The sequence below is a fragment of the Vigna unguiculata genome, chromosome 11, assembly GCF_004118075.2.
Source record: "Vigna unguiculata cultivar IT97K-499-35 chromosome 11, ASM411807v1, whole genome shotgun sequence".
NCBI lineage: Eukaryota > Viridiplantae > Streptophyta > Magnoliopsida > Fabales > Fabaceae > Vigna > Vigna unguiculata.
In genome coordinates, this window is record NC_040289.1 from 33,815,712 (window position 1) to 33,834,180 (window position 18,469).

Below are 18,469 nucleotides of genomic sequence, written 5' to 3' on the forward strand. Positions count from 1 at the left end.
TTCACATTTTAATATGTGAAGAAAAGATTATAGCCAGATCACTTAATTAATAAAAAATTATAGTGACAAAAAATCAATTAAAATATATAAAAGTTTTGACTATTTAATAAATAAAAAACTTATAAAAATTTAATTAAAGATATAAAATTTTATGAGAGATTTATAACGTAATTAACCAAATAAATAAGAAAAAAGACATTATAAATTGATATTAAAAAAAATGAATAAATTGTAATTTTAATTAAAGACATGTAAAAAAGAAAGGAGAATATTGAAAATGTTCCCTTTCTCTTCTATGAAAACTCTTATCCTCTACACCAACCAAAACATCTAATCAATATCACCCACCATTAAAATCTTCTCTCCTCCGAAACAGACAGCCCTGACATTTTTTGAAAATCCATTTTTCAATTTTCTCCACAGTAAATCAGCTCCGTGCCTACTACATGATATTCGATTCAACTTTTAAATGCATTCATCACCTCATTACTCCCAATCAATGGTAGTAGGTAAACCTTGACAAACCAAGTTAAATGAATCTGAAGTTTTGTGTTCAATGCTGTAGCATGTTACAACTAATAATAATGTGCCTCATTTCAAAAGGCTTAGAGAACTAATATTTGTTTGGCACTCTTCTTAAACTTATAAAATCACGTTCACTATGTAAAAATGCACAAGTTTTTATCCATAGCTTCTGAAAAGATGTGTAACATAACATGCCACTAAACAACCAAGTTAAATGAATCTGAATTTTAGGTTTGATTCAGTGGTTGCATCTAACAACTAATAATAACATCCATCATTTGAAAGGCCAAGACAACTAACCTGTGTTTGCTTCAAAAGTATATAATATTATGATCCACCAAAGTATATAATCTTACTATATACTGATACTTCAACTTCGATTTGAACTAAATAGTATCTGTGTTGACATATATCTATCTTTGATACTTATCAATGAAATATTTAAACTATAAAACAATAATATTATTATGATTTTAGTAATTTATAACTTTTTTTCACAATTTTAAATACATATTATTTATAAAATAATAATAAAATATTTATCATATTTTTAAGAATTTGTACATATTTTTAATATATTTATATCACGTATCATATTTTATTATTTTTCAAATAAACGAATCAACATATCAAAATATGTGATATCCGGTGTCATTTCCGATATACATATAGTACATGTGAATCATAGACATAATACAGCTTCTAACAAGACGTGCAAAGCATACAAGTAAACACAGAACCAAACTTGCCACAAATCAGTCCTCACCCATATAAGAATTCAAGAACATGTACGTCAACATAATAGCCACCAATATAAGAATTTAATGACATACATCTGCTATAATCTGCTGAATTTCAGCATTGAAGGTACCAGAAGAAAAACAAAGAGAGAATCGAACTTATGACTCAAATTGTTATATGACTATGGCAAAAAGTTTCCAACAATATGTAAAAAATCGTTGCATTTAGGACAGTGAACTACTGAAACAAGAAGATACTATGATATCTGTTTTTCCAATAATCAATGGATCTATAACTTCACTACAGGATTGAATCTTCTGTACACGTTTTAGGATTCTTGTACATGTTTATTTTCTGCCAAAATGGTTTTCAGTAATGATCCACAAGCATCTTCTAGCAAATCCAACACCTGCCAGTGCCAACATGATGCTGATAGCCAAAGCATCAACCAAGAGTAAAGAGTTCTACTGTAGTTCGTTCATTAGTGTTTGTTACCATTGAAAATATCAACAATTTGAGACCAGACCCATCATGCAATATTCATATAATAGTTTTTTCAAACAAAGATTCTGTAGTACCATTATTCAAAATTATTCCAACCCAAAATCAATACTAAAACATCAAGACAATAATTTTATGTATATTTATATAATGTTTAACTTTTTTACTTTTACTTCGACGTGAGACTCAGATTCACTTGGATTTCCAATAAGTACTACCATAACCAACGTGAATTTTTACCTTCTCAAAGTCTTGCGTTCCACCTTAATAGGATCCAAAACTTCACTTCCATCATGCTTCTTACAATAAGAGCACATCAACTTAGCCTCTGCATCATCACAATCCTGGTTAGACCAAAAAACATACCGAACAAAAGCCTCAAAGAAGAGCAAGACCTTGCACCAACCTTTTTATGTGCATCATCCTGTAAGGAATGTTTTCCTTTCCATCTGTTAAAAACCTTTTTAAACAATCTATAGAGTTTAAATACCATGTACTATGAAAACCTTTTTACACTGCAGATGCTTGGTATAACTTTTTAACTTTCACTGCAAAAACCAACCAATTTATCATCCATGATAACTTGTGATTGAAGATGTATTATAAATGAATGAACCAGCACAATCCTTCATATTATATCCCGTCATTTCCACCACCAAAGCTTTCTCAATTTCCTCTTGAATTCTATAGAAAAACGCTTCACAATTTGCTGTCATTATCAAATGCAGACTTAGAATTAGTGAAATTTTTGTTCTTCCAACAGAATTATGCATGCACTACTTATCCAAAAGTCCTCAAACATGTGTGTGTGAGAGAGAAATCCAATCACAAAATGACACAAGACATATATGATAATCCCCATCTTAAGAATTATTGCAGTGAAAATTTTGATTGGTGGGCCATATTGAGAAAATCTCAAGTCCACATTGAGTTTGTGGGTCATCTAACATATTATCCACACACTAATGGTGTATCAAAGTCACACACATTTACCTGAACAAGGACAAATAAAATACATAAGTGTGAAACAACACTCATCTCACTAACAAATTTGATGGGATTGAGTTAAACTTTACTCATATTCTAAACTAAAATGTAAAAACTTTGCTCACTCCTTTTAAACTAAAGATAAACCCATCACAAATTTTCTTCTAAAAATAATCTTTTTGGATGAAATGACATTAGGTGTTTGTTATAAGCACAACACAAACCCACCTCGTGGTAATCGATGGTGCCAGCAATTATGAACATCAAATTGAGGCTCTTTTTGTTGACTAAGTCAGTGAAGACGCCTTCGATAACAGAGCTTCTGCAGATGTTGCTGAGGCACACAGAGAACGGAAAATGGCTTTGTTTCGTTCTCAGTTACGGAGACTGAGGAGGCCATGGACGCACAAATTGGAGAAAAGAAACGATTTTTGAAAGAAATTCTCAGAGTGATGTTTGGAGTTTGCGGAGAAAGAACAATGCATAAGAAGATATTTGGTTAATGGAGGAATTTGGGAAGAGTGGCAAATTGTAAATTCATAACATTCATTTCCTTCTTTCAAAGGACAGTGTTCTCAATTTTTTTTTTCTCCTATGACGTTTTTGAAGAGACCAAGAAAAGAAAAATCCTCCAATAAAAATTATATATTTTTATTCATTAATGTCTTTTATAGTGTGCCATTTTCTATTTTGTTATTTTATAAACTTTTTTAGAGATGTTTAATATGTAAACATGCTTAATTGTGGTAGAACATTTGTTTCCTTCCTACAATATCTTTGCCTGTTTAGTTCTTCTTTTTGTTGGAATAAATTTTTTTTATCGATCAGTGAATTTTAACATTCGAATTTTTTTTTCATCATTTTATCATCAGTATTTTTCATTTTCACGATCTTTTTTAATTTAATTTTACAATAAAGTGACAGTGTAATATTAGAAAATTTTTTAAGATTAAATATATTTTTATTTCCTACATTTATATGTTTTATATGTGAGATTAAAATTTTATCATAAGATATATTTTAAATTTTAAACTTTAAAATGAATAAATATTGTTTTTAAACTCAACAATATTAATTTTTTTATTTGTTAAATAATAATCTAAGCTGACATTTGAATTTTGTACTCAATTTGTTACGTTCCATCTAAAAATACTTTTTTTAATATTGATAATAGAAAAAATCAAAGGAATGATGGCAAGAAAATTACTATAAAGGTTATGTATTTATATATGATTATTTATTACTGAATAGATATGTTGAAAATATTTTAACCTCGATGAAGAGAATACAAAAATGAATTAGAAGTTTCATTTTATACATATAAAAGTTTAAAGAAACTAGAAAAAGAAAGGGAAAAAGAACACAAGAACAATTATATTCTTTTTATCAGTGACAAAAAGTATATTAGTGAATTCTAACCCAAAATATTTATGTACAATAGGTATTATACATTCATAAACAAAAATATATAAATTATATCATCTACTCAATGAAAATTTTTAATTTTAAATTAATTGTAAATTAAATTGTAAATCACTCACTTTAACACCACCCACTCAAGCGTTTAAAATAATCTCTTCCACTTCACAATGAAAATCATTCAAAAAAAAAAAAACTCTTAGGAATTGGGTTTAAAGTCTAACTTAATCCTACAAAATCGATTTGTAAGGTGAAAATTGCATTGTGAATTGGTCTTATCTCTAGTCGTTCTGGGATTTCCAACACACCCTCTCACGCTGACAGATATTCATCTCGCGCGTGGGACTACAAATTAGTGAGTGGTATATTAGCGGTCCGATAAGGGGTGAAATAGAATATCCAAGAAATCTTGTTAGAATTGATTGTAACCTGACACCATGTTAGAAGTAAGTTTAAAGCCTAACTCAACCTCACAAAACTGATTTGTATTTTATGCATAATTTTTTACAAATTAATTTTGTGGAATTAGATTAGACTTGAACTCTCATTCTAAAAAAACTTAATTATGTTTTATCCACGGAGTATCTCTCACATGCGCTGCATAATAAGAAAAAAAAACTATGTATAATATGCATTTCATAAGAAATGGTATAAAAAATTACCTTTTTATTTTCTTTCATACCGAATAAGATTTATCTCTTTTGTTTTCATTCTCATTTCACTTTATATTATTTCAACAGCCATTTTTTCACTTTGTTTTACTCTGTTTTTTTTTCATTCATTTATGATATAGACTCATACAAGAGTTTATAGATTTAATATCATCAAACTAAATTTATGAATCAAAATTAAATTATAATTTTTGTGTGTGTTGTATTTAACATTTTGATTAATGTAAATATATATAAAACAGATAAATAAAACAAATATCTGTTTTCAAACGAATCAAAAAACTATTTTAAAACAAATCATAGAATTATGAAAATTAAAAATTAGACAACAATATTAAAAAATATAGAATCAATCACATATAAAAACAAAGAAAAATGCGAACTCATGAATAAAATATGTTTTTTTTTCTCTCACTACATATAAATTTCCGATAAATATGAAAGCAACATAATATTTTGACTAAAAATATTGTGTTACTTACCATATTAAATTTAGTAATAAAATAATATTATGTTTGTTTGCATTGAAAATTTTTAATTCCAATTTTCATATAATTTTGGAAAAATCTAACTACCAAACATTATCAATAGTTTTATGATAATATTATTTTTTAAAATATAAACTCAACATAAAAAAAAATCTTAATTTCGAATTCCAAAAAAAAATATTAAACACTCCCTCCAATTATTCTAATTTAATTGAGGAAAACAACACCTCTTTGAAAAATAATGAAACACCAAAAAAATATTTTATCTTAATTATTCCTTAACTTTATTCTTTGCATAAACACACACTATAGATTTAGATTTCATTCTCACAAGTCATTATATTTTATCATTTTAGAAATATAAGTTTTCAAAATAAATTACATTTTAATCAATTCTTAAAATTTATCCCTGTGCAAATGATCATGTACTCTTTAACACCGATTTCTACTCATCTTCATAAAAATAAATTTGTGATGTCTTTTCTACATTTCATTTGTTTATGGAGATAGGGTAACGTGTCTCTAAAGACACTCAAAAAATAAAGCTATCAAAACCTAACAAAAGCATTGTAAATGATTAATAAATAAACAACACAATAAAAACGTCATAATAAATAAATTATATAAGTATGTATATATATTTACAAAATTTATATTATATACAAAATAAAAATGAATTAAATCTGCATTTTGCTTTGTGAATGAAAACGTTATAATGCCATTTTTTTTTTCTTCCATTGTCTTCACTATTATATACAGTTACTTTTTTGCATTGATGTTATGAGAGATGTGAAACTTAAGAACACGAGATAAACACAAAAACGTTTAAAGTTAACTGTTACTAACAATAAAACTTTTATAAAGACAAAACATAAATGAACCTGAAATCTGAAGATACATTTTGATGGTGCTTCTTCATGCACGTGAGAACAGTGAATGAGAATGCATTGCATGCAGAGCTTATTTACTTCATGTTTTAACGCTCACCTAACCTTTACAGTTGTATCAAACATCCAACATCAATGGTTTTAAATTTTTTTCATTTTCATAATACTCTAATATTATAATATTCTCATACTTTTCGTAACATAAAATTTTATGCTAGATCTATGCGAAAATTTTTAGAGAACATATTGAAGATATTTAAAATTACCACTTTCGTTTCTTTAAATTGATTTTGAGGTAAATAAACAACATCTGAGACGGTACTTAGTATTTTAAAAACGCATATATTAAAATTATACTATAGTTGTCAAAATGGGTAACTCGATCCAGTCCGACTCGATCCACCACGGGTTGATCACTTAGTGAGTCAACTTAACTTGGTTCATTTATTAGCGAGCCAAAGAAATTTAAACTCAATCAGACTCACTACAGGTTGGTGGGTTAAGCGGGTGGACTCACAGACTCACTTAATTAAAAAAACTACATTTTTTTTTCAGTCAAAACTAAATTATAATTATAATTAAAATCTAAGTAAACTTCAATACATCCAAATATACAAACTAAAATAAAAAAAATATCAAATTATTTATGTGTTGTTCTAAGTAAGCCGGATCAAAAATCAACCCGTATTCAAATTTATAAAAAAATTTCAACCCAACCTAGTCCAAACCCGTGGGGGGCCGGGTTGGCTCATGGGTTCCAACCCATTTTGACAGCTCTAGATTATACCCCCAAACACTACTTACCAAATTTATGCAATAAGTTTTACGTTGCTTAGCAATCGAGGTCAACCGCAGTTTAAATATTATCTCCCTTCTATCATTTGATTGTTCTTTGATACACCTTTTAAAATCAACATTATGACAGAGTTTCATGTTTTAAAATGACGTGGTCGGTGGTTTTTCTTGTAAATCTTTTTTTTAAATGAAAATAAAATTACTTTTTAAAATCAAAATTATAAATCAATGATTTAAAAGAAATTAGAGACGTATTTAAACTTTTAAAGCAGGAGACATTTATAGGAAGTGAATATAATGTTATAATAATATCTGAAGTAAAAAGAAAAATATAAACTTAATATAATATTTATAAAGTTAACACCTTAAAAGATGATTTTGACATGTGTTTTAAGGATTAAAACAAAAAGTTATTAAGTTTACAAAAACTTGTTTGATATTTGAGTAATTTATTTTGACTTTTTTCAAAATTTAGGTATTTTTATTTTAGTGTTTGAAGGTGGGCCAAGCCCAGATTCTCGGCCCAACCCTTTTGAGATAGAAAGCCGCGTGTGGCTCTGGAAAATAAAAAAAGGAAAGGATCGAACCGACAATTACCCTCTTTCTCTGATCACAACCTCTCTCTTTCTCACACGCACACTCTCAAACACTTCAACTTCGTCTTCTTCTTCTTCTTCATCATCTTCTTCTTCTTCTTCCATTCTCATCTTCATTTCCATTCCCAAACACAAACCATGGACGCAGAGGATCTAGCCGACGACCTTCACAGTCTCAGCTTCGCTTCCACCAACACCACCAAACGCAGCACAAGTTTCAGCTCCGAAACAACCACCGTCACGCCCTCCACCTCCTCCCACTTCCTCCACGCGCCACTCCCTAACGCCAAGCCGCACGCGCCATCCTCCGACCCCTGCGCCTCTTTCATCCACCGTACGAGGCCTCTCGCCCTCTCGCACCTCCGCTTCACGCGCCGCCTCGGCTCCGGCGACATGAGCGCCGTCTATTTGGCGGAGCCCAAAGAAGAAGGTGGCGGTGCCGTGTTCGCGGCGAAGGTGATGGAGAAGGAGGACTTGGCGAGGAGGAACAAGGAAGGCAGAGCGAGGACAGAGAGGGAAATTCTGGAAATGTTGGATCACCCTTTCTTGCCCACGCTGTACGCGTCCATCCACGCGCCCAAATGGCTCTGCTTCTTAACGCCCTTCTGCCCCGGCGGTGATTTGCACGTCCTCCGCCAGCGCTTCCCCAACAAACGCTTCCTCGAATCCGCCGTCAGGTGCGCCCGCCGTTTCCTTCCAGTGAAATCATTGCAATCTTTTTTTTTTTTTTTTTGTTCTGGAGGGAAGAATCCTCAGGTTAAAATATTCATTCACTAATAATATCAATTAATAATTATAATATTATTTTGTATAAATTATAAATAAATTCTAAATTCTAAATAAAATTAAAGTATTTTGATAATATTGGTTTTATGAATGGGTTTCCACTTCAATTAAGCAAAATTACGCGCTTTTCCTCAAAAGCCATTCCCTTTGGAGACGGTAGAAAGCTTTCGGGTGAAAATAGAATTTTTTCTTTCTCAATCGACACACAAGGAATTAGCACGGAATTAAGGAATTGATTATGCATTTTAATTTTTTAATCTGGTGTTTTTTCATTTATTAAAATATTAAAGTTTCACTTTTACAACTTAACTAACCAAACAAACAATAACTTACAAAAACTGTTTTGTTAAGAAGTGTGGATTAATTTTAAACAAAGAACACTGAGAGTAATATTGGACTGGGTTTAGGAAATTAAGAATACGATGATGACGTTTTGAAGAAGTGATTTCAAAATGGCGGCACGTGATGGTGCGATTGCCTATGCATTCAATGTAAAATTACTTTCAAAGTCAAAACGACAACGCACTCTGCTAGTTCAAATTTTTTGTCATAAACTTTGTGGTACCATAAAATGCGCATGATCACCCTTTGAGGTCGTGGATAAATTTCACTCCATCTTTTATTTTTTTAATGTAAATTTTACAGGTTTGTGGGGACTACGCAGAGTTTTTTAACCTGAAAAAGTTCATAGCTTTTTTTCTTAGGGGAGAATCTACCCCTGTTGACGAATCTTCTTGCTTTTTTTTTTGCTTTTTTTTCTCTCTATGTATATACGTAGGGGATAAGATAAAACATTTTAAACTTGATTCCATAATTTTTGCGGGATTTCTGCGTTTTATTTCTTAAAATTAGTAAACTGATTGAGAGCCAAATCTTGCAGTGGTCCCTGTTATGGAAATAAATCCCCTTGGACAGGGGATATGGGATTGATTTTCCTAATTAAATGGTTTTGCAGAGTATAATTAACTAATTAATTAATTAATTAATCAATCAATTAGTTTGTTAATCTTTCTGTAATATAATGGAATTTGCTTTTTGAATGTAGATTGATAAAGAAAAAGAAAAAATTGATGGTTATAGGTTGTCTGTTAGGCGAGGATTCAAAAGATTCCAACGCATGTCAAAATGTTTCTTTCATGTTCTTCCTTCTTCCTTCTCTGCTTTTGATGTGTTAAAAAAACAGAGTGATGAATGGAAACAAAGCTGAATCCTTCAGAGACATGTTCAACTACCCTTGATTTTTATTGTGGGTGAAATCACAAGAAAATGCTTCCTTTGCATGAAGAGTCACTTTAATAACTGCTTTTGTTCTCTTGTCATTATCTGCACGTCTCACTCTCACATGAAACACAAGACTTTTTTTTATGGACATGCATATGGCTGTGTCGTTGACTTCTCCTACTTTCTTCCATTTGCATGGAGGTTATCGATGTTGTCCCAAAAATGTCGCACAACACATGCCAAGTTGAAAAACAAGCCACATTTCCTGTCTTACAAACAAACAAAACTTGTGATTAATCAGTTTAACCAACATTATTCAATAATTATGGTGTTAATGACAGGTTCTACGCTTCGGAAGTGTTGTTGGCGCTTGAATATCTCCACATGTTAGGGATAATCTACCGCGACCTCAAGCCCGAAAACGTGTTGATAAGATCAGACGGCCACATCATGCTCACCGACTTCGATCTCTCACTAAAATGCGACGATTCCACATCAACGGCTCAGATCATCTCCGACCAAAACCCCCTTCCCACGCGCAACGACTGCCACGTGGAAGGCGCACGCGTGGCGGCGTCGTCGTCGTGCATAATCCCGAACTGCATAGTCCCGACGGCGTCGTGTTTCCAGCCAAAACGCAAGCGAAAGAAGAAGCAGAAGCTGCGTAGTGGGCCTGCGTTCGTGGCGGAGCCCATGAACGTTCGGTCGATGTCGTTCGTGGGGACCCACGAGTACTTGGCGCCGGAGATCGTGTCCGGCGAGGGCCACGGCAGTGCGGTGGACTGGTGGACTTTGGGGATATTTATGTTCGAACTGTTTTACGGCGTGACACCGTTCAAGGGCATGGACCACGAGCTGACCCTGGCGAACATTGTGGCTCGAGCCCTTGAGTTCCCGAAGGAACCGGCGTGTTCTGGCGCCATGAAGGACCTTATATCAAAGTTGCTGGTTAAGGACCCCGCCAAGCGGCTAGGGTCCCTCATGGGTGCTTCTGCGATCAAGCAACACTCTTTTTTTGACGGCGTTAATTGGGCGTTGCTGAGGTGTACCACTCCACCCTTTCTTCCTCCACCTAATGCTAAAGCTGTATATGATGATGATCATCACACTTCCCCTGACATTTTCGTTGATTCTTATTAATGGAAACACACCCTTTCACCCAACACAACGCCTCCATTTTCCACATTCATCTTCTTTTTTTTTTTTCATTTTTTTACTACTAATTCCGGAAAATCGCCTTTTATGTAATATTACTACTAATAATAATATAAATATGTATATTCACAACTATACTAAATCCTACAAATAATGGAATGTTTGGTATTTGAAGTTTTCTGTGCAATTCATAAGCACGTGTGATTAATGCAGAGTGAACATTGAATTATCCTATACAAATTATAGTTTAATATATCAGATTCAATCATAGTTTTTAAGAAAGCATCTGAAGAATTTATATAACTTAAGTATATCTAAAACTTTTTAATAAGAGATAGTAAAGATAGAAAAAAAGGTTAAATTGTATTTTTGTGATTATATTTTTTGTTCTTTGAAAATATGTTTCAATAAAGAGAAACAGAGACTAATGTGGATGAGTGTTATTTTCCAGAAATCAAGTACATAATGTTTTTAAAGTGAGAAGTGATTTTTTTTATTATATTTTTTTTATTAACAATAAACAGACTTTAAAAGACATCTCGTATAGTATTAATGAAGACAGAGATATTTACACTTTAATTTGTAAACTTATTATTTTATTTTGGTCGACAGATACTCGTAACTTTTTTATTTCAAATTAATTTAGTTTACTTTCAACTATATATTTTTCTTTTTCATTATAGGAAATAATTATGTCCTTTAAACATAAACAGAAACTATGAAAAGGTAATTAATTGCAGACACCAGTCAACAACAGATACTAGTTATAATTATTCACCATTGCAGATTTAAGTAACTATTAGATCATCATGTAAACATGGTTATCCAATAGAATTAACTAATCAATTACCTAAACTTTTTAAAGTAAAACTCTCATTAAGATATGTGAATTACCGGTGGTTGATGTTTGGGGCCACACAGCCACCTTGTGTGGCGGCTTGATTATAGTTGATTGGGTAAGATTTTGGTGAGTTCTGATTTTCTGCTGATTATTTTTGGATGTCGTCTTCTATTCAGTATTAAAAATATACTGTATTGATATTTTAAATATTTTTTTAATATATTTTAAAACGTCAAAATTAATAGTAATCGGTGTATTATAAAAACAACAACACAAAAAAATACAGCAAAGAATCCAAATTCGATTTTGGTTTGCCATAATTCCTCTTTTCCCTCCAAAAACTTTAATAGAAAAAGATAAAACTTAAAAAAAGTTACATCAATACTTTTTCCCATTTGATTCTTACCAAACACAATGAAAAACAATTATGGCATGTTCATGGAGCATTACACATGAAAATGGTCCTCAACAAGCACATTTATGGTTTTGATATGAGAATGGTCCCTGAATAATAACATCCCCAACTATTTATGCAGAAGTAAATTCTAACTGCCACAGAATTTAAAATCAAACTAAGCTATTTTCCCTACCTTGTCACAGGTTTGTCATAATTACTTCTCGACATTACTTTTAACTATATACAACTAGAGAAATTTAATGTATTTCAATGTTCATCCAAATGCATTTAATTTTCACTTGTCCGCACTTTACTCCAAACATCATGTAGTAAATAAATTGCAGTCATTTACGAAGCCATAAATGTGAATCTTAAGTAGACACTGCATGGAGCTGGAACAGTGCCGAAATAAAACAAATCTAGTACCTATTAAGAAATTTTAGCTTGAATGCAAGTGTTGAAGGAAATGAGTTTTTACTATGTGAAGATTAATTTAACAGATTTTAAACTTTAACGGTTTCATCTAATGCAGGGACTGATTTGCACTGTTGATTTCTGAGTTGTTCATATTATGGCTTTCTGCAGGACCATTTTGTTTCATCGTTTCTCAGTTTATGTATTCCATGGAAACATAAACCAGCAACAAATACTTTTTTCTAAATAATGTAATAGTAATATAAGATTTGTTAATTTGTGAGTTGATGTACCTATGAAGTCTGGATACGCCTCAATAATGGTGTGATCCTTGTCCGATACTTATCGGATACCGATATTCGTATGACATGTATCAGTAAAGTGTTCAATTTGAAAGACATTTTTTTTGTCTTTAACATGATTTTGACATGATTTCAATACAATGTTAATAATTACAAATTTGATAATTTTCTAAAAAAATCCACAAACTTGTAAATTTATCACATAAGTTTCTATTATGATTATAAAAATAAGAAAAAAATATTATATGATCACTACTTCCCACTTTTTTGGATATTAGATAGATAAATTAGATTCATTTTTTTGTTAGTTGACGATGTGTTAATTGAAAGTTTGAAACTAATCTATATGCATGTCATGTTCCGTGTCATATGTTTTTCAATTTAGTCGTATCTCTGTGTCCGTGTCTGTATCTATATCCGGGCTTCATAGGATGCTACTACACTGTCTCACACAGGAAGAATAGTTTTAATATAAGCAGAAACTATGTGATATTTTCTTGTTAAATCCATATAATTCCTTAGCACATTCATACATTTTCTTGCTCCACTAAGTTAAGTTTAATGACTTATTTCTCCCTCTGCTGTTGATTTTCTGGCACAAGAATTTGCTCAAATATCTGACTCTGGAGAGGTATTGTGCGAATGAAAAAATATGCAGATATTGATATCTGCATAAGTGCTATTCTGATTTCTTATAGTTCTGATATTTCTAATATTTCTGCACAATAGCATTATGCAGATCAAAAAATATGGAGATATTTCTGAGCATACTCCACAAGGAGCCTTGTGATTGAGATCATGGTATCAATCATATAACAATGTTTAAATTTTATTGGAAAATATTAACTATGGTTAGGATTCCAAGTGAGTCCGAGTATATTGTTGAATAAAAGTAAATAAGATCAATAATATATAAATTATTTATTTTAGAATTTTGAGTTGAATGTAATATCCAGATATCTTATATTTTTTGCTTGTGGTCAATTGATATCAGAAATTTAAAGGTTTTTGAATGAGATGAGAAATGCAACCGATGATGTTTTGAAAGCAAAATGGTTTGCAGTAGTAGTTTTCATGTGCTGGTTGTATACATAACAGTAGTATCGAGGATTTTGTTGTAATCATGGTCTTAACTTTATCATGTCTATAACATTAATAAAAGGTTTTTTATTGTGTTATTAAACACAAATTTTCGTTAAAATGAAACATGTTTTAGATTTTTTCTTTCATTTTGTGAAATCGTGCTCTAATACATTTTTTTTTTTAATTATACAAACAAGTTATCTCTCTGTTTTGTTTTTTGTTTTTAACGAAACTCTTCATTTATGATTTCCGTTTTTAAATTGTTTTAAATTTCATTTTTCATTTTTTACAGAATTGGTTTCCTAAACAAAACAGTTTTATCAAAATTGGAAAATAAAATTTATGTTATGTTTTTAAATTGATTTATTGGATTTTCTTTATGAATTTAGATATAGATTTTAGGGGGGGAATAATTAATATGTTTTATTTAGTTCTTTGTTTTCTGAAACCAGAGCATTTTTCCTTCTGTAACTTTTTTTGAGCTGTTTGAAACAAATTTTGTAAAGGTTTTCTGTTTTGGTTTTTAGTTAACTTATTCATTTTCAAAACTAGTTTTAAGAAATATAAAAACTATCTAATGCTCTTTAATTTTTTTTGCATTTATTTTTGTTCATATAAATTTTAATTAATAAGCCACACCATTTAAAAAATTTGTACATAAAAGTAAATATAAAAATATTTTCTCAAATTAAAAGACCATAAAATAATTTTATGTTCGTAATAAAGTATTTTTAAATAAATAAAAAATAATTTAATTAAAAAACCTAAAACAGAAAATTAATATTCAACTTTTGTTAAAAAACTGTTACAAACAAATTAAAAAAACTACAAAAACAAAAATTACAAAAAAGTAAAGTGTTAAATATGTTTTTGGTCCCTCAAGTTTCAGTGAATTTTGGAATTAGCCCCTCATCAAAACTTTATATTAATTTAGTCTTTCATATTTCAAAATGCGTGAAATGCGTGAATTTAGTCCTTTTAACCAAATTTTGTTAAGTTTATCTGACGTTTCAAGTACATTTCATGATAGTATTTAAGTTAACATTGAAGCAAAAATGTGTCAAACAGTGTAAATAATTTAAATACTATCATGAAATGCGCTTGAAACGTCATATAAACTTAACAAAATTTGGTTAAAAGGACTAAATTCACGTATTTTGAAAGATGAAGGACTAAATTGGTCAAAAGTTTTAATGATGGACTAATTCCAAATTTTGCTAAAACTTGAGGGACCAAAAACATATTTAACCCAAAAGTAAAACATACAACCTTTTTTGTCGTTAGAACTATTTTAAGTTAATTAAAAAAAACCAAAAGCATAAATTTAATTCCAATTTTTGTTAAAACATTTTTTTAAAATCAATTAACACATTAAAAAATGAAATTAAATGAAAAAAAGTTATAAAACATAAATCACATTTAAAAGAAAAAAAAGGGAAAACCCACACATAATTTAAAATAAAATTGAAATCAAGTTTGAGATCACAATTTCAAAATCTATACCTTTATTTGTTTATATATATATATATATATATATATTAAAAATTTATTTTTAGTGTACATAATTTTCTTTTACTTTATCTATTTTAAAATAAAATAATTATATTTTAATTTTTTAAATTAATGTTAATTAAAATTAAATTATTTTTTAAATTAACATAATTATTTTACTGTTTTATTTTTTAATAATTTATTTTTAAAATTTAAATAATTATTTATAATATAAATTTGTTAATAATAAAATATATAAATTATTATTTTGATCATCATTTTCAATAAAAATTATTTTACAGTTTAATAATTTTTTGCTAGAAAAATGTATATTTATATATATATATATATATATATATATATATATATATATATATATATATATATATATAATGTAACATCTCATTTTAGTAGTATAAAACTAATAAAATAAGACATTCATAATAATATTTAAAAGTACATTAACAGAAATAAAAATTACAGTCATACAATCCTCAAAGAGTTCAGACTATAGAAATATACCGTTTATATAACAACACTCAAACTTACAAAAAAACTTCATATATTAGACGTATCAACAACTCGTACACAACTCTAGTTACAGACTTTCCATCATTCATAGGTGTATTTAAACTTGCATCTTCATCTGCTCACACAAAAATGATGATCATCGCAAAAGAAGAAAACAACATAAGACCATAGAATAGAAGGGTAAGCTAATATGCAAAGGAGTTATCCTAAGACCATTAAATCATACCAATTATAAGCGGTGGTGGATCTTGAGCCCATATGTTGGGAGTACCCAAATTTTGGTTGAATTATTCTTTTAGTCCATTTTTCGTCTAAAAATATCAAGTTGGTCGTCTAATACTTTTTAGTCTCAATTTGGTTCTGATTTTTAAAAAATTGATGCAATTTGATTTTTTTCATTAATTTTCTTAATGCGGAACAATAATTTTTCACCAAAATTTACATTAGGATTATGTCAATTACACCAACAAAACAAACTATCCTCATTCACAACTCCAATTTTGATGAAAAAACTTTGGTCGGATCCAAGAAATTTAAAAAAAAAAATGACAAAATTGCATCATTCTTTCAAAAATTGGGATCAAATTGAGACTAAAAAAAATCAAGGACCAACTTATTATTTTTGAACGAAAATAGGAACCAAAATAATAGTTCCAAAATTTTTATACAAATTAGTAAAAACATTGTATTTACTTTTTTATGATAAGAAAAATAATAAATTATAATTAGTTATTATTATAATTATAAAATTAAATGTAAAATAATTTTTATTTTACTATAATTAATTTTTATTTTTAATAATTAAGTTTGAAAATAATCAAATAAAAAATGATTAAATTAAATAAATAATATTAATAAAATAATTATTAAAAAAATATATTTAAAAGATAAAATTAAAAAATAAATGTGAAAAAAATACTTTTTTTCATCCATAAATATAAATATATAAAAATTTATTAAAATATCAAATATATAATATATATTAAAATATTAAATTTTCAAAAAGTGTATACAAAATTATATAAATATAAAACCAAAAGGGGGAGGGGTAATGACCCCTTTTGTCTATACTCAAGTTCACCGTTGATTATAAGGTATAGACAAACTATCAATGACACTAAAATAATGACACTAAACTCAATTATTCAGATACATGTATTTGAAAACAGAATTATTAGAGACTTACACTTGTGGTAACCTCTAATGCTATGTACAACCATTGTCAATGAGTTTCACCCTACCATACACAAAATTAATGCATCATCATCTAGGGCTACATGAACCATTATACTCTATTTGAGTGTGAACGATCATTAGAGTTTTAGGATGTTACCTTACTTGAATCCATAGCCCAATGCATATACTAAAATAATACCACCATAAAATTTTCCCATGAGACCCATAGAATTTCGTATATACCAACAATCTATCACAATTATATACATCTTTAATCACATTTTCATATTTCACAATTTCATGTAATAAGCTATTTGAAACATCAATGTTCATGAACAATTAAAATTTCATGAAAAAAAAAAATGTCACACATAACGTAACAGAAATGAGGCAAGAGTTCATGTTAAGGGTGCAAAAAGTAAATAGAAGGTTCCACAAGTAACATTTGGATTTTTTCCATAATCTGTGAATTTTGCTCAAGGATGCAGAAGCGAGTTCCACAGGTAACCAATGGATATTTTCACAACTTGTGAATTCAACTATAAGAAGCAAAATTCAAACACTCAAGGATGCAGAAGCGAGTTCCACAGGTAACCAGTGAATATTTTCACAACTTGTGAAATCAATTATAAGAAGAAGAATTCAAACAGTGAGTTCCACATGTAACCAATGGATATTTCCATAATTTGTGGATTTAGCTACGAGAAGCATAATTCAAATAGCGAGTTCCACGGGTAACCAATGGAGATTTGCATAACCTGTGAATTTAGTTACAAGAAGCATAATTCAGACAATGAGTTTCACATGTAACCAGTGAAAATTTTCACTACTTGTGGATTTAGCTACAAGAAGCATAATTCAAACCATATGAGCAAAAACAATCATACTCATCATAGATCAAATTCATAAACATGCATTCATTAATTTAGAAAAAAACACTGCATAACAAACCAATACTAGCTTCTTTTACCTGAAAGCGGCTTAATCGACCCAACCAGCTCTAAAAACACCAAAACACCTTTAGTTCCACAAGATGCTCTATCTATACCTAGGAATAACACAAAAACGACCAAGACCTACCGTCATGATCATCGACCAATAGACTCATATTGATGATTAAAACCTGACATGCAACCAAATGAGGGTCATATACAAGTCATAACACCCACAATAAAAAGATTAAAAATTCAATTTATATGGTTGAATAAACAAATCGAATAAGATGAAAGAGCTCGTCAAGAGGATCACTCTAACGGTCTCCGATCTTCAAACATATTAAAAGAAGATTAGAACTCCTAGATAGAAGAAGTTGGAGAACTTAAAAAAATGGTTTTAGGAAAGATGATGTATTTTAAAATATTAAATAATGAAACTCGTTTATAACAAAACTGTTTATACTAAAATATTTTAATATTTGAAATAATCAAATCTCACTATTTTTAAACCATTATCATTTTTACGA

At 29.5% G+C, this 18,469-nt stretch overlaps 1 protein-coding gene and 1 long non-coding RNA gene across 3 annotated transcripts; one reads left to right on the top strand and one right to left on the bottom strand.

Annotated features, from left to right (window-relative positions):
- Positions 1-1,296: 1,296 nt before the first annotated feature.
- LOC114170501 lies at positions 1,297-3,320 on the bottom strand. 2 transcript variants are annotated; one of them, XR_003601085.1, is made up of 4 exons: positions 2,983-3,320; positions 2,174-2,476; positions 2,008-2,095; positions 1,297-1,675 (listed from the first exon to the last, which is right to left on the bottom strand). It is a non-coding gene; the product is annotated as an uncharacterized LOC114170501 (long non-coding RNA). The 2 variants fall into 2 exon arrangements; XR_003601084.1 differs by having other exon boundaries at positions 1,297-2,095.
- Positions 3,321-7,595: 4,275 nt separating this feature from the next.
- Positions 7,596-10,780, top strand: LOC114168513 (serine/threonine-protein kinase D6PKL1). Its single transcript, XM_028053362.1, has 2 exons — positions 7,596-8,287; positions 9,959-10,780. The coding sequence occupies exons 1-2, from the start codon at positions 7,749-7,751 to the stop codon at positions 10,755-10,757; spliced, it is 1,338 nt and encodes a 445-aa protein (XP_027909163.1). The 5' UTR covers positions 7,596-7,748; the 3' UTR covers positions 10,758-10,780.
- The last annotated feature ends 7,689 nt before the right edge of the window (positions 10,781-18,469 follow it).